The following is a 27,883-nucleotide window of genomic DNA, read 5'->3' as shown; positions in this document are numbered from 1 at the left end:
TGAAGGCTGCCACAGCTTGTATAATGGCAGCTGGGTCAGACTTCTTTAGGAAAGGTCACCGATGGCATACCAGCCTAATCTGATAAAAGGCATCCCTAGCCAGCTGTGTTGCTAGGTAATCCGGGAGTTAGGTTAAGCCTCCACCCAGGGCTTTTTTTCAGCAGGAACGCGGGGGAACGGAGTTCCGGAACATCTTGAAAATGGTCACATGGCTGGTGGCCCCACCCCCTGATCTCCAGACAGAGGGGAGTTGAGATTGCCCTCCGCGCCGCTGAGGGGCGGGGCCACCAGCCATGTGACCATTTTCTCCGAGGGCAACCTACTGAGTTCCACCACCTCTTTTTCTAGAAAAAAAAGCCCTGCCTCCACCCATCCCCCTACAAATCTGACTCTTTAAGGTTAGGAGATTATGACCTCGGCCAAAACAAGCTGAGTCCTGCAGTACAGATCAGTAGAACACCCAACCAGCAGCTCTTCTGTCACATCTGGATTAACATACAATTTATTCAGCGTCATGCATCTTTTCACCACTATGTTTCATTATATTCACTGCTTCCTTAGGATGTGAGGTGAATGAGGAGGAGCTGGGTATCATGAGTATACAGCTAGTACTATAGCCTGAGCCTCCTAAAGTCCTTCCTCAGTGATACATGGTCACTGAGTAGAAACTGCTAGAGGTCCAAGAAGATAAACCGGATCACCCTCCCCAGTTCATCACCCATCCAAAGAACATCATGGTTGGCCTTAAATCCCAAGGCATCTTATTCAGAACTTCATGTTGCACAAATTGAAAGTTAGAAAAACAGGCCAAGTGCTTGCTCTGGGAACAATCAATGCACCCCATATAGCTAATAAGGCATCTAAGCTGGCGCTGATGTGAGTGATTTGCACACAAAAAATCGTAAAACAGTCATAGCAGGCTTCCTCCCCTCTTCTTGAGGTCCAGCACAGAGTAAGCCCTTAACTACTCAGAAAAACTCAGTGGACAGAGACAGCAGAGAACAACTCCCTTATGCCATCTTGATACCAGTTTCTTATGCTCTTTCATTGGTTCTCTCCAGACTGTTGCTGGACATAGAGACCAACCACAATGAAGTGCTGGAGGAAGTATTTGAGAACCAAACTCGACATTCTGAGCAAGGATGGAGACCTGCCCCTGTTCCCTACACTGATGTTGTAAGTGAAGAGAGTGTGTGGGGCTGATGATGGGCACAGGAAGTCTGGGGCTGGACAGGAACTTGATCTCATTGGACAGTTACATCAGTGGTTCCCAAAACCTCCTACTTCCAGGAAACCGTCTAGATTCTGATTTGCCTGCTAAGGCTCTTCTGTAAATATGCAAATTATCAGGGTGGTTGGTTGATATGTCACAAACAGAAGCTAGTGGTTAGGAGACAGTCTCTTGATAAGTGATAAAATACTCACTGGGGCTTGGAAAAGATGGTACCGCTCCAGCTGGGGGGGGAGATAGGTTTGGGAAAGGACATGACGAAGTAATAGACCATCTGCTTTGCTTGCAGAAGATCCCAGGTTCAGTCGCATCTCCAGTTAAAAGGACTGAGTAAAGGGTGATGTGGAAGACCTCTGCCTGAGACCATGGTGAATTCTTGCCACTCAGACAGGGCTGGCCTTATTAGACTGGTGTCTGTCTGTGTTTGTCTCTGTGTGTGTGTCCGTCTGTCTGACAGACTGAAAGAGAAGGAGAGGAAGGCAGAGAGCATGCTGTGAACTGGCTGAACTTGAAGCTCCCTCTGAGTATCTGATGCAGGGCAGCAGATCCCCTGTCTTGCAGGAGCGCCCCTTTGCCTCCACTTTATGATCCTTTTGTGAATTCATAAATAAAACAAACCTTACCAAGATGTCTTAAGTCCCCAGTGCTCTGATCCAAAGGAAACCATCCCCAGTAGCACTTCTTCTAGGGCTTCTCAGGGAAGTGGGCAGCATGTGTTGCTGTTGTTGTTAAAAATCTATTACTTGTTCAGCACCTAATGCTTGACACTATTTAAAATAAACCTTCTGAAATGTTGCACTTTAGAAGTATCCCTACAAGTCCTCAAATCTTGTGTGGGCCCAGTCCTTCAGGACTTCTATAGAATTAATTTTCTCATACAGAGTTTTATCCCATATTCTTTTGGCTCCAGAGTGGTGCTCCTGCTTCCCCAAAGGAAGAGATTGTGTGTCCTCCAGGCTGGCACTTTGAAGAAGCCTGGAAAGTGGAGGTGAACCGTGCAGTGGATGAGGCTGGCAAGTCTTCCTTTTTGTTGTTGTCAACAGGGCTGGTTCAAGGGTGTGTGTTTGTTAGGAGTCCTGGCTCAAACCTGATCTGGTCCCTGAGAGAGATGTCTGAATGTCCTTTGGAGAGAGTCTACTCCTTATGACCTTATGAGAGCACATTTCCTTGCTTAGGTTGGGAATATGGAGTTGGCATCCTACCCAACGATATCCCTCGTACTTGGCATGCAGCTGAGAAGACGTACCACACCCACCGGCGTCGGCGCTGGCTAAGAAAACGCTGCCGGGACCCTCAAAGTGAAAGCCGGGAACAGCGAATGGCTTCCTTTCTCCGTCTGGTAACTAGCATGAGTTGTTGGCACTCACCACTGAGATGGTGGCCAGGGAAATGAATCTCACCATGTAGGTCTCAACACCATGATGCACAGTTCCCAGAGTTTTTCCTGGGTTCTATCAAGCAGATGTGCACAGCGAGTTCCTGATTCTTCAGGCATGTGGAGGCTGATTCAAAATGGGAATGCAGCACTGAGACTTCCCCCTGCACTGTTTTCTCAGTTTATAACAGCCCTGTTGAGCTGTTATTTTCCCTGTTGGAGAAACTTGCATGTAGTCCATTAGTACATAGTGCAAATGCAATAACTAGGTTCTAACCCATGAAACTCACGCCACAACAAGGCTGCCATTAGTCAGTCATTTTTTGGTTGCAACAGACCGCATGGGTAGCCCTCTGTTTTATACCAGTAACTGCTGGCTGAGAATTTTGTTAGTGATTTCTCATCCTGAGCTGCAAGTACCTGCAGAAAGGGAATTACTATCGCATCAATTTAAAAATGTGATTCTGTGACATTGCATTGTTTTATTTCCTCTGATATAAAACTAGTCAATAATAAAGTAGTTTACAGCTAGATTCATAGATGGGCTACTTTGCACTTCTGAAGGATTAATTTCTTCTAAACTGCTGGAAGAGCAAATAAAACTGCAGTTCCACAAAGCCATTAATATAGGATTGCATTCTCCAGAAAAATCTGTGCTCATGTCATGGACAAGATCCTACTATATATGTATACAGAAGGAAATGCTCAAAGGTTCCACTTCTCCATGCATCCTTTCATTCATTTATATGTGTGTCCATATAGTACCTTAAGTACTGTTTGTCTCTCAGTAGTGAGCCAGAATCACTGTTCATAGTTTTTTAAAAATTTGTTTATAACTCTAAAAGTATGATTATGAAATGAATAAAATATAGTATTGACTTTAGCTAGCTGCTACGTGCTTAAGGTCTGAAAATTTACAATTGCTTCATGAGTGCAAAGGAGCCAGCCAAAGAGAAAGGGGAAGTAATTAATTAAGCAGGGAAGAGAAGGAAGAAGAATGTTTAAAGGGACAGTACACCTGAAAAACTTCAATACTACTTTTACAGTTCACACTGCACAGGCTAGTGCTGCCAAAAAAAGGAAAGAAAGAAAGAAAAACAACACGGGAAACACTGGGATATTTGGATTTGTGTATTACAACTTAAGACCTGCCTTTCCCCTGGTTCTGTTTTCTCTCTCCTATTTCCTGCAGCACTCAGACATGAAAATCAGCGGAGAGGAATGTTGGGAATATGCTCCCCTCTATGGATGGAAATTTCACCTGCAGAGGAAACCAAATGATGTGTTTCGACGGCGATGTTGGCGCAGGAAACTCACACCCGTGGTAGCTGGTCGTGTGCCCCCTATTTTCCTCTTGGAGGGCTCACTGGTAAGAAAAGGCAGATGCCTTAGATTCCACCTGCTCTAGCTGGGCTGTTTCTACAAGGCTTACCTTTGCTTGTAACGACCTGGAACAGTGCACAAAAACCGCGGAAGATAGCGTTTTCTTGCGTGAGATTTGTGCGACGTCATACGACGGCATGCAAATCTCGTGCGAGAAAATGCGATCTTCCGCGTTTTTTGCACGGTTCCGGGTCATTACGAGCAAAGGTGGAAAGGGCCCTGGTGTGGAGGTGATACCAACAGTAAAATCAGCCACTTTCCTGCTAAGAACCTTTTCTTGCATGTCCCCTGTTCAGGCAGATGAAAATCACTTTGCAACTCCATTAACTGATGGCATTATGGGTACCTCCCACACATTCCTTTCATTTCCTATTAATGTAATCATCAGCATTATCAATCTAAACAAGTGGCTGATACTAGTAAAAAGGTCACTTAACAGAATAGGTAGGTGTTTTTCTGCAGAGTTGGTGATCTCTCCAAATATAAAGGAAAATACTACTTTCTAAATTTAAAAAGAAGAATACCTCTTCCCACCTCTAAACTGAGCTTATGAGGGCGGAGATTCTCTAGGAGGCGCAGCTAGTGAAGGGGAAAGAAGGAAAACAGAAGAGAGTAGAAGCTTGCCTGTCCAAGTACCTAAAATATATCCCCAGCCTTTTAAAGCCTGCAGACACCTTTGGAATTTTGAGACGAGTGTGGTGAGTGCAACGCCGAAATGGCTTCCAAAGGGTAGAGCCAAATCCAAAATGGCTTCCATGGGAGATGGATCCAAACCGAAAATGGCTGCCTGAGGCAGTGGAGCCAAACACAATACCTCCCTTCTCACTTGGCAAAAGAATCACAGAAGGGAAATTTTAAAAAATGAAAACAAGAACAAGGGGAAAGAGACAGGAAGAAAGAAATAGGGCAATAAAAATAAATGAAAGAAAGCCTGAGGCAGTAAAGATGGGGAGGAATAAGAAGAGGGAAAGCCTGAAGTGGAATTGGAACCACAAGCTTGCATGCTTATCAGTCCTCCTGATCCCCTAGTGGCTTCGGCTGCTATTGCAGCTGTGGAAAATTCTTTCATTTGAATGAGGGCAGCCAATAACAAGACCTGCCTTACCACACCTCCATCCTTTTTTGGAGAAACTTGACAGGCACCAGGTGAAGTATTGGCAGGTGCTGTGGCCCTAGGGTTGCCAGGTCCCTATACCCTCCCAGCAGGATGGAGGGAACTGGCACTTACCTTTTCCTTCCTAGGAGTCTTCACTTCTGGGAAGTGATTTCATCACACCAACCATGGGCATGCTCACACACTTTCTGCAGGGCAGGAAGTTGGCCCCAGCAAGGCACAGGAGCATACCAGCAGTCGGCGTGATGATGTCACTTCAGTAACGACGTTGTCGCTCCCCACTGGAAGCACACTTGGTATGCATTTTCCCAGATTGCCTGCCAGTGGTGGGTGATTGTTGAGGGGTTTGCAATGGAGATTGCTCACCACTGGCGGGCGACTGGAAAGCCTATGCAGCCCCCATGGGTGCCTATATAGGGAACCCTGAAGCTTATAGTTCAGGGGGGAAATTTCTCATTTGTTTATTCCCCATCTCAATCCTTTGTGGCTCCCCAACCTGTAATAATAACAATGACTAGCAAAGTTAGAATAAATTGGGCAGAACAGCAAAAAAAAAATGAAAAGATTAATTATGAAAAGAATACAATTTACTTAATGTCACTCCCCATTTACACTAGTTGGCGCAGAATTTACATTAGCTGTGTGCAGAATTTCAGTTTTCTGTTTTAGGGCAGAGATGACTGTGGCCCTGAATAAAATAGTTACAGTTTATGGTTGTCTCCTGCTCAGGGTGTGGAAGCTGACAACCTAGAGAAAACAAATAGGGAGAAGAAAGAAGGTGAAGCGAAAGGACCTGAGAGAACTTCATCTCAAAGCCTGCTGAAGATGAATACTCCTCTTTTGTTTTGTGTCTTCAAGAGTGAGTAGCCTGCTTGGTCAGGGATGCAGAAGTCCGGAAATAACATCACCAACGCAACTAGAAGAAATTAGTTATGGTTTGGTTGGGCAGCATTATTTATAATTGTTCTTATAGGTGGGGTGTGAACTGATGAAGGATATAGCGGCATATTTGGCCGTTTTCACGTCTTACTGGCCACACAAAATCACGCAAACCTCCTGGAATGACGGCGTCTTCCTGGAGCAATTTCCCATCATGACTCCGTTTTGTGGCGCGATTCACACCACAAACCAGAGTCATGATGGGAAATCACACCAGGAAGACGCCATTGTTCTTGGAATTTTGCACAATTTTGCACAGCCAGTAAGATGTGTGAAAACGGCCTTTGTTGAATATGGCAGGGGGATAGCAAGAAGCATGCTAGTCGAAAGGGCCAGAACACACCCAAAATATTAAATTATGTTGCAGTATTACAGCATTGAACTAGAATCTGGCAAATTCAGGTTGAAATTCCCATTTGGCCACTAAGCTTTCTGCATAATATTGTGCAAGTGGCATATTCTCAGCCTTGTCCACCTCACAGAGTTACTTTGAGAATAGAATGGAGACCGGTGAATCACCAACCTGAACTCTTAGAGGAAGGGCAGGATTAAAATATTTTAGGGCCAGGTTGCCCATGACCCAGAATAAAATGTATTTAAAAAGATAGACCCACGGAAGTCAAATTTCTGTGCCGCAATTTGACTTCCAATTAGGCCTGTTCCAATTAGGCCTGTTCCAATTAGGAACAGGCCCTCACTACATTTTTAAACCTCTTTAAAGTGGCAGTAGTGTCCACGGGTCAGACCAATGGCTGTCATCACATCTAGTTTGGCCCTCAGATGCTTGTCATAAGATGACATACATTCATTTGACACTCCATCTTAGATTTGTGAGGGAGGGCAGGACAATTCTAAGTTCACATTTGTGAGGCTGAGGGAAAGGGGTAGAGTTCCCATCCCCCGGCTCAGGGCGGGGGATCTCCCAATCCTACCCTCCCTTCCCCGCGCCTGCTTACATGGCCGGCAGGGGGCGCGCTCCCTGGGGCACCCCCTCCCCGGGTGCAGGGCGCGCTCCCGCGCCGCAAGAGCAGGCGGTGGCAGAGAGAAAGCAGGCGGTGGTTGCAAGAGCATGCCGCTCACACTGCCGCCGCCTGCTTTCTCACCACAGCCACCGCCGGCACTGTGCAGCCAGCGCCAGCAGGGTCAAGGGGTGTGGCAGCAGCGGCAGCAAGAGAGTGAGCTGCGGTGGCCACAGCCTGCTCTCTCGGCACTGCCCACCGCTGTGCCATGCAGCACAGGGGCAGCAGCAGCCACTGCACGCACAAGAGCTCTCTTGCTGCTGCCGCTGCCCGTGTGCTGCCCGTGTGCTGCCTGCGCCAGCAGGAACAAGGGGCGCGGCGGCAGCAGTGAGAGAGACAGAGAGAGCTGTCCGAGCTCTCTGCCCTTCCTCCCTGCGTGATGACGTCAAAAGTGACGTCATCACGCACACCGGGAGCATGCGCGCGCAGGCACAACAAGGACAGCCCCTAATGAGGTAGGAGCCAGTGTCCCAGTCTCCCGCTGGGAGACTTGAGGGACCTGGCAACCCTGGAGAGGGGTAATATTGCAAGGAAACAACTTAAGCAGGCCAGGAAGAGGCTACAATTTATGCAAACTTCTAATTATTTTTCAGCCCCTGTTTATTACCAGCTACGCTGCTATATCTACCAGGCAAGGGATCTGATAGGAAGCAGCAATAAGGGCTCTGCAGGTGTGTAACAAAAGAAATGGTAACCCTCCCTCCCTTCTTTCTCTCCTCAAGTTCTTTCAAGAATCCTTTGAGCCGGGTGACACTTAATTCCCAGGGTGTTTCTCATTGAAGCTGGCAGAAATATCAAGAGTTGCCCCCTTTTCAAATTACTGGTATTTTCTCAAGTCTCTATATTTCTCTCTCATTCTACACAGCAAGTTTCTATTATTATAAACCAGTCAGTAGATCAATATATAATGTATACAAGCCAAAGGAACAATTCTTTTACTTAAAGAAAAAGTGAATGTTTGATCTGTGATAACACTGCTTTAAATTACAATAGAGTTTTTTTTAAAAAAAATCACCTCTAATGCCCTTAAATTCCCCATTACAATTCAGTCTTGACTTAACTCTTGGACAAGAAAAAGAAAATCTGAAATGTTGCCCCTGGAAACAGTAACTACCTAGCCTCCAGATGATGGCTGGAGGTCTTCTGAAATTACAACTGATCTCCAGACAACTGAGATCAGTTTACATAGAGAGAGGCTGATTCCGCACACATTGGATAATGCACTTCCAATCCTCTTTATAGATCATTTGGAATGAATATTTTCATGTGTGAAACAAAAAATCCTCCTCAAACGACTGATAAAGTGCATTGAAAGTACATTATCCAACGTGTGCGGAATCAGCCAAAATGGCTGCTTTGGTGGTTGGGTTCTATTATAACCTGCTGAGCTGTTAACTGTCAGGGCTTCCCCCAGAGAGTCATGGGAAATATAGTTTGATGAAGATTTCTCTTTTGGAGATTCCTCATAAAACTACAGTTTCCCCAAGAGATAGATTGAATAACTGTTAAATCAGTTTAGGGCCAAAATAGACATTATGGAGGAATCCATGTGTATTTATATTCTTCTGTCTACTGTTTCATGTGTAATATGGAGCAAGGAAGTATATATTTTTCACAGAAAATGAAGTGTGTGTATAAAGGTAGATAAAGTCAACTCTTATCCTGTTTTATCTCACTGCTTTCCATTGTTTGAAGAATATTTCCTCCGACTTCCTACCTACCCTGCCTTACACATGGACACAAAAATCAATATACATGGATTCCCCTGAAAAATCTGCACACGCTTTGTAGGATCAGGGCTCATTTCAAGGGGGAACGTGCCGGAACACAGTTCCGGCAGTTCCCCAAAGAGGTCACATGTCAGGTGGCCCCGCCACCTGACTCTCGAAACAGCCCGGATCAGGCCTCTGACGGGTGGTGAATCACTCTCCCACTCAGCAGTGGCCCGATCCTAACCATTTTGGGCCCAATTTCGGCCCTGAATGGCCAGGATTGGGTCCAAAACAGCCAGGTTAGGTGATGTCAGGGGGTGTGGCATATGCAAATCAGTTATGCTGATGACACACTTCTAGTGCTGTCAAGGGGCATGGCATATGCTAATGAGTTGTGCTAATGAGTTCCTCCATCTCTTTTTCTACGAAATGACCCCTGTGTAGGATAGATACTCCCCTTGTCTTACAAAAGCATTCAACAGATGTGAGGCAAGTGAATGTACCTGTTTGAGTCCATAGTGGTGAGTGACCTGCCTATTCTTTGACCTTTCCTCCCTTTTAGATCCTTTTGCCCACGTCTCCTTCCTTCACATAAGCCAGCCCACCCGGACCCTTTCTGGCACACTCCATCCATGCTGGGACCAGACCCTGATCTTTGAAAAGATCTTGATTTATGGAGACCCTCAGTCTGTTGAGCAGGATCCCCCACTGGTGGCTGTGGAGATGTTTGACTTGGATCCTGTGGTATGTATCAGAGTTTGATAGCAGATCAACATGGACCAATGGGCAGCAAGTCAAGACTTTTTTCTACCATCAGGTTTCAACTATTGTTAAGCTACCACAGCCCTGGCCTGTCCAGAAGGAATTCCTAGATGTATCACCCATATTTTTTTGCTGAGCATGTTGGGTAAGAACATTCGATTTTTAAGGGTGACCAAGCAGAGAAGACCACAAACTGGCCAAGAAGACATCAGCCCTTCTCTATTGATTGTCCCCAGCCCACTGTCTCTGAACAGGAATATTCTATTTCACTATCATGGCTAATTTTGATGAGACTTTTCCTCCATTAATTAGTTTAATCAAGCAAAGTAATCTAAAATGGAGGCTGTCCCTATATCTTGTGCTGTGTTAATTGTGCAGTTGTGTGGAGAAGTACTGTCTCTTGTACTTTTTGAACTTCCTTCTGAACTAGTAACTCCACAGTTCCAGCAGGACTAGAAAAATCTCATTCCCTCCATATGGCTGTGCTGGTCTATGACTGAAATGAATCATTCATTCATTCATCCTTCTGCATGATTCATAATTGTATAAACCTCCATCATGTCAACTTCCTCCCCAAAGGCATCTCTTTAAAAAAAAAAACTTCAAATGCCTCAAAAATATGTAAGCCTTCCTTCATAAGGAAGTTGCTCTTCTTTAGGTTCCCTGTGATGTCCCACAGAGGGGTTCTATACTGACACAGAAGCAATTCTGGATAGTTCTTGTGCTTTCATCCTAACATTGGCACTCACATCTCTTCCATGAGAGGGAATACCAGGGCTTTTTTTCAGCAGGAATGCGGTGGAACGGAGTTCCGGAACTCTTGAAAATGGTCATATGGCTGGTGGCCCCGCCCTCTGATCTCCAGACAGAGGGGAGTTTAGATTGCCCTTCCCCTCTGTCTGGAGATCAGGGGGCGGGGCCACCAGCCATGTGACCATTTTCTCCAAGGGCAACCCACTGAGTTCCACCACCTCTTTTCCCAGAAAAAAAGCCCTAGGGATTAGGGAATACCATCCCTCTGCACCCACTTTCACAGGAGGGGTGATCACTGATTGCTGCTATGACTACCACACTGCCAGCAGTTCTTTCACTTTCTAGGAAAATTACCTTTTACAGAAAGGAAGTTGTTCCACATCCTCCTTTATCATTTTGATTGTTCTTATCTGTAGCTTTTCCATCTCCACAGTATTTAATCCCATGTTTTTGCCTTTGAAGCATGTTACATTTTTAGTGTGAATTGCTAGTATTGTCATTATTCCAAATTCAGCTCCCTCTTCAGAATCTTTACAAATTAAACCTGTAATTGGATAGTTCATTTTAGATTTTCATATCCTACTCCTTCAACTTGTCAGTTCTTAAAGCAGCTTCCAATACAGAAAAAAAAGGTGGGTCAGTTTTGTCTTCAGAGCACATTTTGTATATGCTCACATGGCACTGCAGGCACCACACCAGACAGACAGCCCTATCACACAGCTACAGCTGTTCTGATGTATTTGGAACTATTAATAACATATTATAGAACTATTCTGGGTACGATCCAGGCCGTGTTTTGCTAACAGAAGTGGAGCATCCCCTGCCTTCCTCTTCCCCAACAGTCCCTTTTGATCCCTCAAAAAGCTGCGCTGAGAACTGGGCAATCTGCATGAGCAGAAAGCCCCAAGGGAGGCTATTCGAGTAAGACTGCACTTGTAGAAATTTGGTGGGATCCAACGCTCTGTTTTTTTCTAGCATTTTTACCAAAAGGACAAATACCCTCTTGGCTTTTAAATCAACATTGGACAGGCTCTTGCAGAATAAAGGAAAACAGGAAACCGCAGATGGAGTAGAGTCTTCACAAATGCGGGGGGGGGGGGCATGTCTTGAGCAGTACCCATTCATTTGGGGACAACTTACACTGGAGAAGTGTATGGTGAATTATGGGTCTGTTTTATTTGCCTGCCTCCCAATCTACCGCCCTTTAATGAACTACAGTATCTACTATTAAATTTCCTTACGGGGCAGATTGGGAAGGGCAAATAGCCTCGGAAAAGAGCCCCCCTGCAAGGAGGGAGGGAGAGACTGTCTGCCTGCTCCATCCCTGAGCACCCCTGGCCTTGCTCACCTAAAGGAGGGAGAAACATCCTACCTCCCCAGTGAGCTGCGCACAACCTCCCCATCACTCCTGTTCTGCCTGGTCCAGGTGCAGGGAGACCACTAGCCCACCAGGAAAGGTCCTGGTGGTCATAATGGCCAGTCCACCTATGGTTGTCATCTCTTGGTTGGGAAATTCCTGGAGATTTGGGGGGTGGAGCCTGGCTAGGGTGAGGTTTGGGGAGGGGAGGGACTTCAGCTGGATATAATGCCATAGAGTCCACCTTCCAAAGCAGCCATTTTCTCCAGAGGAACTGATCTCTGCTGATCAGTTCTAATTCTGAGAGATCTCCAACCACCACCTGGAGGTTGGCAACCCTAAGCCCACCCCTTTTCTTACTTTATATTATCTTACCTTGCCCTTGATTATACTGTCAGGGTTGGACTATTAATCCTTAGCACCTCTGTTATTTGCTGTCTATCAGTTTAGTGATAGTTTCATACAGGGCTTTTTTTCAGGGGGGATGCGGGGAGACAGAGTTCCAGCACCTCTTGAAAATACTTGGCAATAGTGCTTGAAAATAACATGATTTCAAAGAATCCTGTGTGTTTCTTCCACATTTCCCTCTTGAGAGTTCCGCCTCCTCTTTTCCCAGAAAAAACCTTCTGGTTTCATAACCACCATCATGCCAACAAACATCTGTACTTCCTGTTGGTTTTTGAGCCATTCTTACATATCCAGAGCACTGATAGCCCTCACTGTTTCTTTCTTTTGGGGCCAGGCTGATTTGTTCATGGGAAGGTGCTTCTGTACGCCAATAGTGTGCCTGGATCTCCAACTGCGAAAACTACCCCGTCTGAGAACTCATCCAGTTACCATCGGACAGAAAGCTGCAGGTCGTCTTCTAGCTGCTTTTGAGCTTCTGTTGGACAAGGTGAAAAAAAAACACAAGCCATATCCCAGATTCTTTGGGGCCCCAGTTAAAGGCACCACATCAAGAGAATGTCGTAGGCTAAAAGAGCTGTTATAAGCAGGTTTACTCAGAATCCTCCTCAGGTCTATATTATGGGACTTACTCCCAGGGAAGTATTCATAGGACTGCAAAATATTTTAATTTTAAATATTTATACCCCACTTTTCTCATTAGTGGTGTCCCTTGCTCTTATTGTCTCCACAGCAACCCTGTGACACAGGTAAGGCTGAGAGAGAGTGATTAACCCAAGGTTACCCAGTGAGCTTCAAACTGTGGTCTCCCAATCCTAGTCTTTCTCTATTTTCAGGATTTCTGAAAATAGTTGCTAAAATTACATTGATACCGAAAGAAGGGCAAGATCTGACCCTAGCAAAAAATTATAGACCTATATTGTTGCTGAATTATGACCACAAGCTATTTACCATGATTTTAGCAAAAAGACATTTCCAATGATTATTTGAGGAGGGGGACCGTAACAGTTAGGCTAATGTGCAACCAATAGAAGTCCATTCTGTAGATAGATGTTGCTTTATTTCATTAACCATGGGGTACCAGTAGAAAAGGTAGGTAGAGAGCCCTGTAGCGCAGAGTGGTAAGCTGCAGTACTGTGGCCCAAGCTCTGCTCATGACCTGAGCTCAATCCTGGTGGAAGCCGGGTTCAGGTAGCCGGCTCAAGGTTGACTCAGAGCGGAACTACAAGTGACAAAAGGCACAAGTTGGACACTTGTCAGCTTCCTTCAAGTTTTGATGGGAAATGTAGGCATCCTAGTCTTGCAGCTTGGCTCTCTGACTGCTGCCCAATGGACTTTTCAACTGTCACTTGTCCAACATTCCGCCAAGCTGCCTACATTTCCCATCAAAACTTGAGGGAAGCTGACAAGTGTCCAACCTGTGCCTTTTGTCACTTGTAGTTCCGCTCTCAGCCTTCCATCCTTCTGAGATCGGTAAAATGAGTACTCCAGAATCAGCTGTTCATGAACAAGCTGTTTATGAGGCCCCATTCTAAACAAACAGGTGGTTGTTGCTGTTCGTCAAGCCAGACAGTCTGGCACCTGCAATCAATTCCCTTGGCAACCAGAGGCAGGGACTGCCTGAACTCTGTCTGAATTCCTGCTGTTGCCCTGGAAACCGCAATCTAAGCGCAATTTAGCATGAAAGGCAGGTCTTCCTTTCAAGTGTGGAGCTCCAAATTTGTTACAAGGAAGCAAACAGCAGGGGGGAGGGGGGCTCGCAGCTCTGGTTTTGCAGACAGTGAGGGAGAGAAAGTTGCTGTTGGCATTTTGAGAGAGAGACAGGGAGAGTGCATTGGAACTTGAATTTTCTTTGTGTGTGGTGGGATAGGGATCTACTCCTTCAGGTTCCAGGGCTGCTGCCAGGCTCTGGGGCCAAGCTATTATTTATTATTGGTACATTTTCTGCTGCCTGCTCAGGTAAGGTTTCTGGGAGTGGTGTGGTAGGGATCTTGATGGCTGGAGGAGGGCCTGCTGGCCCCCATGAACAACTAATATGTTCATACAAGAAGTGCCAACCATTGAAGATTGGATCCACAAATTGCTGTATATGGCAGAAATGGACAAAATGACAAGGAAATTGAGAAACCTGGACTCAGGACAGTTTAACACAGACTGGGAGAAGCTGAAACAATATTTGGAGAAGAAATAGGAGGTGGGAGGAGAACTGTGGCAGTTTGAGAACTACTGAAGTACAATAAAATGTAGAGGGGGGTGACTTTACCGGGGAGGAGAAGAGGTAAAAGAGAATTTCTAAGCAGTTATGATATTAGATTGATATATATAGAATAATAAATAGAATATTGATAGAAAATAATTAATCATAAGGGTTAACTATAAGGATTGATTAACCAATAATATTTTCTTTTTGATTCCGTATAGTGTACCAAACTGAATATGTTTATTTGAAGCTGTATATGAGTCAAATTGATTGATATCATATATAGACTTATGATTGAAGGGGAATAGAAATACTAATGTAAACAAATATAACTAAAATAGAAAGAAGAAGATAGAATGAATAACACATAGAGTATAAGTTAAACTGGTTGATTTATATGAATGTATGGGTTACATAGTCTATGATATATAGAAATATTTGAAAGTGGAATAATGAAAAATGGGATAAATTGTTTATCCATTATGGAAAAAGGGACTCATAGTCAGGGTACAGAGTATTAAAAATAGTTAAAGAAGTATTGCTTAGAATAAAGGGAGAATATATATTTGTTAGATAGAGGAATATATAAAGAGTAAGGGAAAAGGGATAAAGGGTTGGAAAACTGTTGGAAGTCAACAAAATGGGGGGGAAAGGGAGGGGGTTAGAAATTGGGAAATGGGAATATTGACTGTAATGTGTAAACATTTGATCCTAACCCAATAAAAAAAATTTTCAAAAAAAAAAACAACTAATATGTTCATGAACAGGTCATGTTCATCAATGTTCGTTGTTCGTTGTTCGTGGATGGCAACGAACAATGAACACCATGTTCATTTTTTTTTCTGTTTGTGCCCATGTCTAGTCTGGAGATCAGTTGTAATTCTGGGAGAACTCCAGGCCCCACTTGGAGGTGGGCAGCCCATCTCAGCAGGCCCATCCTTCTAAATCAAGGCATCTCCGTGTGGCATCCTGCTCTTGCCTGGGCCCCATGCTAGGCTCTGCCATTGTCTCTGTGGGGAGCAGCTGTATACCAGAGGCCTGGGTAGGGCTGGAAATCTCCAGGTAGGACCTAGAGTTCTCTGGGAATGGCAGCTTCAGAGGGCTGATTCTTTGGTACACCACACAGAGCCCATCCCCTCCAAGCTCCCTCTCATCTCAAAACATCATCCTATGCAATTTCCACACCCAAATCTCCAGGAATTTCCTACACCAGAGTTGGCAACCCTAAGCCTGGGAGCAGGAGCAGCCTATTAGCTTCCCTCCAATAAATTGCAGTGATGCCTTTGTTTAGAGCGATGGATCTGTGGAGATGCAGCTATCCAGAACTGTCATGTTTAATATTAAAAATGGACAATCCTAATAACCGGGTTGATTTATTTATGTGTTTGAGATGCTGTTTCTACTCCAATGAGCTAACAGCCAAAACAACAAAAAATTAGAAAACATCCCCGTTTTAAAAACACAGATGTTGAAACCAGCCGTAAAACCATGTATTTCAGAAAGCTGTAGCCCATATATGTGATTTATAGAATAGTTAGACAAATTCTGACAGTTTAAGCACCATGGAGGGATTTGCACTACTGGGGCACTACCACCGAGAATGCCTTCTTCTTCAAAACCACTTCTATATAGGAGAGAGTGATCCTTAACATTCTACAGTCCTTGAATATTTGGGGTCTTATCAGACAGTGCTAGCCCTTTGAATTACACCCAGAAACAGTGATTAGTAAATCAATAGGAACTTCTAAGATGGAATCAAGAAAAGTCTCTATTACCAAGTGAGTCAGCCTGGGGTTCCAGGATTCCCAGTCCGGAGGCATGGTTTTTTCCCCAGAGAACTGAAGTTGGAATGAAAGCGGGATTGCTGCTTGGGATATGTAGTATTCTCATCCCACTTTCACTGCTGATAAATAAGCTTTTTGCACATTTTTGTATAGCTTCCCAAATCTATTTGGCTAAAGGTGACACTGGGTCAAAACAAATGAGCCTGCACACCATTGGAAATGAAACCCCTCACCTTCTCTCTAAAATTATCATCTGTGTCCAGACATAAGTGGCAACTCAACCCACTCAAAACTAGAAGCGTAGGCCTCCCTTCAACAAAACTCTCCAACTGCCTCTTGCAGGATGAAGCCTTGGGAAAGTATCCTCCACCAGCATGGAAGGACGGGGTATTCACCATCCCTAAATCAATCCGGCCCGTCTTGAAGCTGATGGCCATTGAGGTGAGCTGTAGGCCAAGGATCTAGAAGCTCTCTTGTGGACAAGTGCTTTTTTTTTTAAAACAGGCCATATTATGCATGGAACAAATGCTGAAGAGCCAACAACATTGGCTTTACCCACTGGATCACTCAAGCAGGAGGCAAAGGGCTTCTTAGTCCCCTACTCCCATTTTGAACAGCAAGGAGGAGACTTTAACAGGGAGTTGATGTGTTTGTGATGCATAATTTATGTAAATTGAAATGTTGTACTCTGCCCTGAGCCCGCCTGGTGGGGAGGGCGGTCTAAAAATCTAATATAATAAATATATAAATAAACATAAGGAGGGAGCTTTGTCAGAACCCCTGTTGCAAAGAGCCCTTTGCCTGTGTCTTGGAGAGAGCAGCTGAGGTACATAATAGAAACAGTCCACTGTTGCTTATTATATTGAAGAGGAGGAGACAAAGAGCCCTTTGCCTGAGTCTTGGCTGAGGGCCTGACTACACATTACTCTATTTCCATGTCTGCACTGCTGCATCCTGCCAAACCAGATGTTCCAAACTCCCAGCAGTTTCTTAATTTTCAGGCCCATTTTGGATCAGGACGACTCTGGCAAGCCACGAGAAGGATCTCAAGTCTTTCCCTCTGTACTGTTTTTCCAGCTTGAAATGGTCCTGGGGGAACCATTGTTTCCTTCATTGGGGAAACCTATGTGTATTGAGTAGGGTTGCCATATGCCCACTGGGGCAGAAGATGAAGGTGACTTGGCTCTCAAAGGAGGCTGCACCTGTCATCACCTTAGTACCATGCAGCCTCAGCCATATAGGAATGTGATTTCAAATGCCAATGGGAAGAACTGGTGACTTGACCGTAACCTTGGCAGTGTTCTTTCAGTGATTTCTCTGCAAGAGGGTTTTGAAAGCCATATTCTTTAGACAGAGCCATAATGGTACCTTTGAGAACTGAGCTGCTTCCTTTCTATTTAGCACCTAGATTCAGTTACGGTTTGACCTTTGCAGATGCCAAAGCCTCGGGAAGTGGCTTTTGTATTTAAAGTGTACATCTATTGAAAAAACTTTATTGCCTTAATTTTTGTACACATGTGCAAACGTGTTTTGTATAAACAAAAGCAAAGCAATATCCCATCTTACCCATCTGAGAAACATATAGCAAATGGATTGAAAAGAAAGAAGGAAGGTTGAACTCTTGCATTTTATTGGAAATCTCATCATCTATCATAGACTGACTGGTATAAACACATTTTCACTACACTGCTGTATTACAGGATGGTTAAAAGGCCTTTTTGTCAACAGGATTTTGTTAATATTATATTGAAACTTTTGTTTTCTGCACAATGTCAACTCTTCTTATTTTTTGGAACAAGATATTTAAAAAGAGACAGTAGAGAAAAAGAAGGGCTGAGAGAGAGGGCTCTCATACCCTGGGAATCTAGTTGGTCTTTAAGGTGCTAGTGGACCTGAATCTTGCTCCCCCATTTTTGTACTGAAACAAATCAACAAACTTTTGCAGATACGTTTTTCAGACCTCTCTCACTCCTGAGTCTATTTTTTAAAATACTGATTATGTCTTCCCTACAGATCCTGGCTTGGGGCCTACGGAACATGAAGACCTTCAATTTACTGGCTGTCTCTTCTCCCAGCCTCACTATTGAGTGTGGAGGGGAAACTATTGAAACACCAATTATCAAAAACATCTACGAAAATCCCAATTTTTCAATTAACATCTTTCTCATGCAAGTGGTGAGTAGGAGCCCACCTAGCCAGAAGGGGGCAGGAGAGATCATTGGCAAAAAGCGTCTCCATCCAAGGAAATGAAATTTGCAACAAAAACTGAGAATCACCATTTTGAATTTTGCAAATCATATTTGAAAATTAACCTTTCAGTGTTATCATTTGCTCTCAGATTTGAGCATTTTAGATGCTGGCAATCTGGTCAGCATCAAATATGGAAATCTCTTACATTATCATTTGTTTAAATCTAAATTATGTTACATGTCACGTTTCACGTACAGCCACACTAAAAGAGGAAGACTTTATGTGTAACCATTGAAGTAACACCATTACAGAAGGAATATTATGGTTCCTTTGTTTACTGAAATCACTCTCAAACAATTCTTGAAAACAGTAGAGGGGAAATGCTGAATAGCCAGAGTTTTCTTTCCATTTTGCCCCACATGGTGAACAGACAACCCACTTTTCAGTTTCCATATTAAAATTAAAATAGAATAAAAAAGCAGCTTGCCTCTTCACAGTGCAAGGTACTGTCAAGAATACCACGGCAGTATGTGTTCTTCCGTCAATGTATATGGTGCCATTGGGTGGATCTTAGCCACTCAGGGTAAGTTTTAATTTAGAAGACTTACACACATCATCCAATGCTGTAAGGTAAGAAAATGTGGTAGCCCACAGAAGACATGCAAACTATGTAGACATGCAGGACATTTCAGAAGATAGAGCCTTGCAGGGTAAATTTCCATATTTAGACATTGCTAGATATATGCAGCCTAAGCATGTTTACTTAGACATACTTCATTGAGGCCTGCCCTCAAATAAGGGTGCATAGAATTGTAGCCTTGGGGAGGGGGTGACATCAGGTTGACCACTGTGGAGAACATGATGGATGTTTAATCTGTTTATAATGCCTGTTTGTTGACAAACCCTCCAAGAAAGAGTGCTAGTCTTTATAGTAGTATCACTTACCACCACCACTCTAGAGCAAACTACCTGCATACACCTGTCATTAAGGTCTCTTCTTGCCAAATTGCTCAAAACTTGGCCTGCTCTTCACCTCCTACTTAAGCAGGCATGATGTGCTCACATCAGTAGTTGGTAGTCAGCAAACATTAAAAGCTATCAAAACTTGTTTACACAAGAATCTTCATGCCATCTCTGCCCATTTTAACCTATTAATATTCAAGAACCTGAAAGTGCTTCATGCTCGATATCAAAGTTCTGGAATCTCCATGCCAGGATATGAACCAAAAATACAGGAAATTTCTTCTGCGGACACACAGAAGTGCCCTTGTATTGTTTCATTTTAGATGGGTTTCCCTTTCATTTGCTTCATGTATTCTACATTGATCTCCCTTAGTACCTACCTGTTGATGAAGATTATGCACCTCCCATTGAGCTGAAAGCAGTTGATCATAGAGAATTTGGATACAAGCCAGTAGTGGGTCAAGCAACCATACGGGCTCTGAACCAGTACTTCTGTGACCCTTGGCAAGAGAGAAAAATTCATACTCTCCCTTTCAGAGGTAACTGCTATTTATAACTTCCTTGCTTGGCTCAAAGCACATGATTTCAGCTGCTATGAGTGGGATTTGCAGCAAAGTAGTATAAGATAAGATAGGGATTGCTCAACTCTTCCCCGCCAAATGTTTTTTTCCTCTGTGGCTTTCTCTGTACCACTCACCAGCTGCCTTTCCTTTTCTCGTAGAAACATAAGTCTGGGACCTACCCTACTGTTTTTTAAAGTTGTTCAGAAAGAGGATTCATACAGAGTTCCTTGCTGGGAGAGCAGGCTACAAACATAATGAATGAATACGCAGTCCTTTTGAATTGCATATGCACTGGGATCAACTATGTTGCACAAATCCAAACACAGTCCAGAAAAGATGGAACGACTATTGTTTGGTTATATATCAAATCAGGGATTGAGAAGTTAGAATGTTCTGACTAGGATTGTACTGCTTTTGAAGAAAGCTTCAGTTGGTGCACCAAGGGCTGCCTTTCTTTTACAAAAGGTGATTTTACCAGGGTGATCCGTGCTTGACTACTGCAGTACATTCTGTGCAGGGCTACCTTTGAAGACTATTCAGAAGCTTCAACTAGTTTAAAATACAGCAATGAAATTTTTATCTAGTACAAGTTACAGAGCACGTTTCACTTGTGCAAAAGAATTTTCATTGGCTAACAATGTGCTTCTAGGCTTAGTTTGAAGCGCTGGGTATTAGTTTTAAAGCCCTATCCAGTCTGGGACACAGGATATCACAAGGTGTGCTTACTGTTATGCGAACCTGCCCAATTAGAGTGTTCATAATCTGAAGCTCTACTTCATGTGCCAATGATGTGTGAACTAAGCTGGATGGCCATATGAGAGGATTTTTTCTGCCTCCTTTAGGGAATACCCTTCCTACAGATACTCAACAATCACCAAGGGCTTTCTGTTGATTATTGGCTATCGCCAAGGGCCTTCTGCTTTTCTAATGTGTTTTTAATAAATGATTATTTTATGCTGGGCTTTTAAAAAATGTTTATATTGGTTTTACACTGGCAAGCTCTTTCACCGGCTCTTGGTAGAGAGAGAGGAAGAGAAAAAAATAGAGAATAGGATGTAACAATTAAAAATATAATAAATAAATTGTTTGCTAAAAACAATCTGTTCCTGTGCATTTCTAGTGCCAAACCTTTGAGCTTGCTATTAATATCATATTTACTTGATTTTTCTCTCCTCCAAACAGCCATTTCCAAGGCAAAGATAAAAGGGGTGAGTGTTTCTGCCACTTGCAGTCATATCTCTTGTCTTGTTATTCATTTCCTTTCTTCCCTTCAAATGGGGGTCACAGCTTTACTTTATGTATTTGTTCAGCATGTTTTAATTCTACTTTTCTTCCAAGGAGCTTGGGCTGCCATACATGGTTCTTTACTCCTTCATTTTATCCTTATAACTACTTTGTGAGGTAGGTTAGGCCAAAGGAGAGCGACTGAGCCAAAGTTACCCAGTCAGTTGCTTGTCAAGAGAGGATTTGAACCTGGGTCTCCCCAGCCATGGTCCAGTATTTAACCACTGCACCACACTTGCTGTGAGGTAAAGCATATATTTTGTGTGCAGAATGTCCTGGAATCAAGGCCTGGTTTCCTGTCAAGAAAAGCACCTCAGGACCAAGCTACAAGTGACACCTGGCACAGGTTGGACACTTGTCAGCTTCCCTCAAGTTTTGATGAGAAATGTAGGCATCCTGGTCTTGCAGCTCGGCTCTCCGACTGCTGTTCAATGGACTTTTCAACTGTCACTTGTCCAGCGTTCTGCCAAGCTGCCTACATTTCCCATCAAAACTTGAGGGAAGCTGACAAGTGTCCAACCTGTGTCATTCGTCACTTGTAGTTTGGCCCTTAGACACTACAGTTAGGAAAGACCTGAGTCCTTGGAGAGTTTAGTCAACACTAAGTTAAAGGAACTAATTATATGAATAAGAATGAAGTATAAGTGCATATGACAGGAAGTCGTGCCGAGCATCATTGGCTTACTTGAGGAAGTAGCCTATCATGTCATCTGAGCAGTGCCTTGAATATCATAGAAAACTCCCAAGATAAGGCTGGGAGCAGTGGCACAGTTCACGCCTTGCATGCTGATGCGGTCCCAGGGTTTGGCCATGCTCATCATTACCCATAGAAAGGCTGAACCATTGCTATCCATACCTAGGCCATTGTGCTTCCCCAGCTGTCTGGTGAAAAAGGGCAATTTGCCTGCTGAGGGACCACAGTGTATGTTAATGATTATGAGGAGAGTTGCTGGCCATACTGCCAGCCTACAGAGGATATTGGCCAGGTATGTTGGGCCTCATCATAGGCCCATGTGAATAAAGTGTCCTCTTAGAGTATGCTGCAAACTTCCTCACACTGGATTAATAACAGCAGACAAGTTGCCTCTCATGGATGCTTGTCTACCATTGCTGTTCTTCTCATAGAGGTACCTTTGAGAAGCTTCCAAAGGACTCCAGGGATTCCACAAAAATAATTTGAAAACCTCTGGAATTAGGCTGAAATTTGTGTTGTTTCTGGCCTGGGATTTGTTTACTTCTGCTGCTTCTTTTAGGGACCGAGCAAAACAACCTCCAGGTTGTGGTTCTGGAAGAAGGAAAAAAAGAAGGTGAGTTACGTTGTCAAGGCTAACACTTGACTTTGACACAGCTGTATTCCATTGAATCAGTACCCAATTTAATCATCTAATTTGAGAAACAATGAGGGCATCTCCCACCTTTGCATTCTATGTGAATGGGAGAGACAAATGAAGAAGCAAAGGTAGATTTACCTGCCATGTCATACTATTCTCTGACAAAGATCTTGCAGGTGTCTGTGTACCAAACAACAAGAGCAAACCGAGATGTACTTACTATACCGATTTAAGGATACAGTCTAACAAAATGCCTTGTATATCATAGAATCAATAACAGTTTGAAAAAACTCTTAAATAGTTATATTGCTGGCAACAATCAATATGTGGAAGGTACAGTACATGAAGCAGCTAGCAGCAGCATACAATTAATAGAATTCAAAGTGCAAGAGTGCTTATAGATTCTTAAAGTGCAAAGGCTAGCTTCAAAGAACCACACCGCCCTAACCACAGAGTACAAACCCTGCAAACATGAGTAACAAACCGAAGTACAGAAGTATAATCCAGATTCCAATAACAGCAAAAAGCTTTACATAAATACAGTCAACAGTTCATACGTAGAAGTCTCTTAAATGAATAAATAGTAACTGCAACAGGTTTGCTAGCGAGGAAAGCTTTTTGCGGTTATTGAAACCTGGATTATACTTCTGTACCTCTTGTGAGCTCTAAGAGACAACAGCTGGTCCATGATCACCCAGGGAGCTTAATTTTATCCTCCCTTCCTCCAAGAAGCTAAGGGTAGCATCTATGGACTTTCTGTTCTCCATTTTAATTATCTTTTCCCTTTGATGTGAGTAGAGCTGAGAAGGAATGACTGGCCCAAGGCTATCCCCTGAGGGCTCAAACAGAGCAGGTTAGTCGTTCTGTTCATAAAATGCAGATTGCAGGTTTATGCAGCCTTGTACAGCCTTGGGGGCTGCGGGGGTCATCCCTTAATCCTCCTCCTGATTTTGTTGTTTGAAACCAGACTCCCTACTTCGTTATTAGCATTTTACAGACCAAAATGCATGGCTTTAAGGGACATCTTTTCTCCTTTTAAAATGTTAATAACAAAGCAGGGGAGCCTGGTTTAGCAAAACCTAGCAGAGATTGCAAAGTTAAAGCCCCCCTCCCTGACCTGTATAGCCCCACGGCTAAGTGAGGCGACAAATGGCATTTTATAGACAGAACAAGTCATCTTAACTATTTGAGCCTTGAATTTCATGGGGATTTGAACCTGAAGTCTGCCCAGTCCCAGTCCAATATGCACTGCTACACTGCACTGGCTTCCTTACATTATGAGATTATGTCATATTGGTCCAAACAGACGCATGTGCTTTTGCACCACTCCCCTTCGTTTCAATGGAAGAATTTTTCAGGGGGGTGTTCCTCTTGTTGATTAGTGATGCTGATTCCCCCCTCCCATTTGAGACATCAAGAAAACTGAGGTTGGACCTGAGGTCTCCATCTATAACAATTCCAAATGTGCTACTCCATCTGTAAGTCAAATAAGTCCTACTACCTATGTCTGGCAAAGCCCTGCAAAGTGGATGAGCTCGAAGGTTCAGACCCTGAAGGGCCAATCCATGTTGATGCTGTTGTGCTGAAAGTTTTCAATGAAACATGGTCCATTGCAGCTACTTTTCCTTCTCCTTTAGGAGGGGGCAGCAGAAGAGGAGGAGGAGGAGGAAGAAGTTGATTGGTGGAGCAAGTATTACGCAACAGTGGGGGATCTGGCAAAGAGCGGAAACTACCTGGACAAAGGCTTTGATAGTATGAAGGTAGGCATGTTACAGAATGGCAAGAGCCCGGCCTACATTTGTAATCGGCAGGAAGGAGCACTTTACCCTCTTCCAAATTTGCCCATTCTGCTCTGCAAACACATCCTCCCCATAGCTCTTTTTCCTCAGTTAAGGCTATCTCCAGCTTTTAGAGCTTAATTAGGGAGAAATGCTGGGGATCTTTTTCAGGAAGGAATTATAAACAGGGAAAGGGTTCAACACACCATTTCTGTCTACCAGTTCTCTGCTATAAGTACCATATACCCCTGCATTGGCCACAGGGTTGGGGGCCTTCCGTCTTCCTGGCAGTGTAAAATCTGTCCTCAATAGCTACCTTTGAGGCTAGCAGCTGGTCTGCAGCAGTGTGATTCATGGGGCACAAGAGCTCAGGAAAAGGCAGCTGAAGTCCCAAGCCTGCATGTCAGCTGTGCAGACTGTTCTTGTGCTGAGCAGATGTTCTCTGCCTACTCCCAGATCTATAACTGTGAGCTGGAAGAGGTGCCAGATTTCCATGGCTTGCAGGATTTCTGCCAGACCTTTCGACTGTACCGGGGAAAGGTGAAAGATGAGTCCATTGAGGACCCCATGGTGGGGGGTGAATTCAAGGTGAGAACTCATCTTACATTCTCTTTGTTTTCTGTTCAGCTACAAAAATCAGAAAAGCATAAGAGCCATACGCTGTGTGCTATATTTCTGAAATAGAATTGCCAGGTTTTTCCCCCAAGCAAGACTCCCAGGCCTTTGAACACTGCTCAAAAAGCAGGAAAACAGCAAGTAAGACCGATGACATCTTCAAGCCATGAACACCTTTTGCCTACTGATTTTCTTGCAGCTCATATGTTCAAGGTGCAAGATCCTTGACTTCTGCAGGTGAAGGGTGCAGGTGCCCTCCACTGGTGGCACATCACCTGCCTAAAAAAAATTCTGCTTTCTTTGTAGGGACTTTTCAGGATCTACCCACTACCAGAAGACCCAAATGTTCCACCCCCTCCACGCCAGTTTCAGGAGCTTCCTGAAAGCTTTCCACAGGAGTGTCTGGTTCAAATCTACATTGTCCGGGCCTTTGACCTCCAGCCAAAGGATCGAAATGGACTGGTAATTAGAGTTCCCAACACTCTCTCAGCAAACACCAGCAGATTTGCAGGAGGCGGGGCCTGTGGAGGGTCGAGTTTGCGAAGGCTAGGACATCTCTTCTGAGTGATGCTCTAAACTGCCTCCCTACGGTCTTTAACATACAGACTAGGGGAAATCCCTAGAGCATCACTACTGTGGAGGCCATTTTTTCTCCCCTCCTTAGTTCCTCAGGGATGGAAAATTAGGACTGGGGGCTGCTAACTCTCTGCCCAGACAGTTAAATAGGAGGTCTACCAGTAATACCAAATGTATTCCCTTGACTGCCTGTAAATATTGCTCCCCGTCCCAAGTTCCTGTGTCTTTTGTACAGACAGTTCTCTTATGAATGAAGCAGCCTTGGGTTGAAGTAGAAGTAACTTTTTTTCCGAGTTGTGAGGACAGTTTGCAAATTGCAAGACACCATTGCATTCCGTATACGTATCTTTTCTTCTGAGGAGACTCTTGGGAAAATAGTTCTGCAAATCTGCAGCATGATGCATTTCAAAAAAGGAAAAAGTTGGCTGTGTGGGGTATTTATTAGCTACCACCCACCATATCACCACCCACCTACTCTGCCCTCACTTATCAGAGCATTTTTTCTTTTTCAAATCTTTCTGTTCCAATGTAAAGGGTGAACACATACAAATGTACATGTAAAATAAAATTATTTTAAAATGTAGACAGTCCCCCCTGAATTGTGGAGGAAAGACCAATGGATGACTCAGCATTTGTCTTGTTGATATGTCTGGCTATCATACTAACTTTGGAGCCAAGCTCATATACTATGAGGGAAGTATCTTCTCTAACTATATTTTAAACAATATGTTTTGTCTTCATTGCTGACAGTCTTTTTGTAATATCTGTTTGTTTACGAATGTATTTTACTAAGATGAGCTAAAATATGAGTGTACAGTTTGTTACCATCCTCCCCTTTTCCCTTTACTGCTCCAGTTCATGGGCATGCATGCAAAGGGAGCTTTATGCCAGTGAAGGGGAGGATTTTGCCTATCGATCTGTTTTTCTCACTGCAGTGTGACCCTTACATCTGGATCAAGGTAGGGAAGCAAAAGCTGGGGGACAGAGAGGACTATATTCCCAACACCCTCGATCCTGTCTTTGGAAGGTAAGTCCAGCATGTCAGAACCCAGAAATACCGGAATGTCTGATCTCTTTCTCATCCTGTTCCCCAGTTATACAATAGATGTTACGGGAAAGTACAGAAACCTGAGGAGACCTTGGTACACATTTCCTGCCCCCCTCAAAAAATATTTATAACAAAGAAATGGTGAGGATGCAGTCTGAGCCCCTGGAGGGCAGGAGATCCAGAGTCAGTGACAACGTTCTTCTGTACGTGCCTCATTTTCTCAGTTTAGTGACCCATCAGTAATCGTGTGGAAGTGACAGTCTGTTTTAGAATATACTGTTGAGGGACTTACAGCTTACAGTATAATGTATGAAACTTTATTAACGTTTTAGTCAACAGGCTGGCTACTGTGCCCAAACAATTTTCCAGGGAAGTCACACATCACTTTGTGTCAGCATGTTTTTTTGCGGAAAAGGATCAGAAGTGGGGAAACTCAGATTCAATTTCCTTTTCCTGTGCTGTAGCATAGTGGTTGAGAGGTCAGGTTGTGAATCAGCACTCTGCTAGTTTGGTTCCCACTACTGCCATGAACTCTGCATTTGGCCTTGGTTAAGCTGCTCCTCTCAGCCCCAGCTCTCCAGCTCTCCAGCTCCCCAGCTGTATTGTGGGGGTAATGATAACACTGACTTTGTTCACCACTTTGAGTGTGGCACTAATCTCTCCAGAAGACTGCTATATAAGCATATTGTTGTTGTTGTTGTTATTCCTCCTCCTCCACTGGGTGATCTTCAGCCAGTCACTTTCTCTTAGCCTAACCTAACATACAGATTTGTTGTAAGGATAAAATGGAGGAGGAGAGAACCACATTTGCCGCCCTGAGCTCTTTGCAAGAACAAAGGTATAGAAATGTAACAGATAGATAGGGGGGAAACAATGCCATTTTCTCCAGTAATAACGACTAACATACAGGTTTGTTCTGAAGATAAAACAGAGGAAGAGAGAACCACATATGCTACCGGGAGCCCTTTCCAAGAACAAAAGTATAGATAGGAGAGAAACAATTAATGACATTTTATCTGCTGTGACAATAATGACTGTGCTAGGCACAGGGGAATTAAAAATACACACACAAATACCTGACATCTGAACAAGCAAGACACCGAATGGGATCAGAATAAATAACCTCACCCTCCTCTCCTGTGACTCCCCATAGGACATATGAACTTACATGCACCATCCCACAAGAAAAGGACCTGATAATTTCACTCTATGACTTTGATGTCCTCAGTCCTGATGAGATCATAGGAGATACCACCATAGACCTGGAAAACCGGCTCTTTTCCCGCTTCGGGGCCAACTGTGGGCTTCCTCAGACCTACTGTGTGTAAGTAATCAAGAATAGGAATGGGTATGCCTTTGGGGCAAACATAGGTGATTGCTTAGGGCAGTTTGTTGAAAGGAGCAGTGCAATTTCTGCAACAGCTGTCAACTAGAGGGGGCATAGACGTTCCTGGAGCACAAGTATTTACGGTGGAGAGAAGTGGCTAAGACACTTGCATCT

The 27,883-nt window shown here is 43.9% G+C and overlaps 1 protein-coding gene across 1 annotated transcript in view; it reads left to right on the top strand.

Moving 5' to 3' along the window:
- The window catches only part of FER1L5 (fer-1 like family member 5), a 76,432-nt gene that overhangs the window by 32,903 nt on the left and 15,646 nt on the right, over positions 1-27,883 (top strand). The window contains exons 22-38 of the mRNA XM_054997242.1: positions 1,062-1,176; positions 2,142-2,244; positions 2,407-2,570; positions 3,799-3,975; positions 5,833-5,962; positions 9,336-9,517; positions 12,388-12,540; positions 16,377-16,475; positions 18,048-18,209; positions 19,561-19,726; positions 22,288-22,341; positions 23,776-23,843; positions 24,003-24,125; positions 24,600-24,731; positions 25,065-25,220; positions 26,270-26,361; positions 27,536-27,706. Coding sequence (XP_054853217.1) covers positions 1,062-1,176; positions 2,142-2,244; positions 2,407-2,570; positions 3,799-3,975; positions 5,833-5,962; positions 9,336-9,517; positions 12,388-12,540; positions 16,377-16,475; positions 18,048-18,209; positions 19,561-19,726; positions 22,288-22,341; positions 23,776-23,843; positions 24,003-24,125; positions 24,600-24,731; positions 25,065-25,220; positions 26,270-26,361; positions 27,536-27,706 — 2,247 coding nt within the window. The remainder of the gene's footprint in view (positions 1-1,061; positions 1,177-2,141; positions 2,245-2,406; positions 2,571-3,798; positions 3,976-5,832; positions 5,963-9,335; positions 9,518-12,387; positions 12,541-16,376; positions 16,476-18,047; positions 18,210-19,560; positions 19,727-22,287; positions 22,342-23,775; positions 23,844-24,002; positions 24,126-24,599; positions 24,732-25,064; positions 25,221-26,269; positions 26,362-27,535; positions 27,707-27,883) is intronic.

Source organism: Eublepharis macularius, chromosome 14, assembly GCF_028583425.1.
Source record: "Eublepharis macularius isolate TG4126 chromosome 14, MPM_Emac_v1.0, whole genome shotgun sequence".
Lineage (NCBI taxonomy): Eukaryota > Metazoa > Chordata > Lepidosauria > Squamata > Eublepharidae > Eublepharis > Eublepharis macularius.
This window is presented reverse-complemented; position numbering and strand designations above follow the sequence as displayed.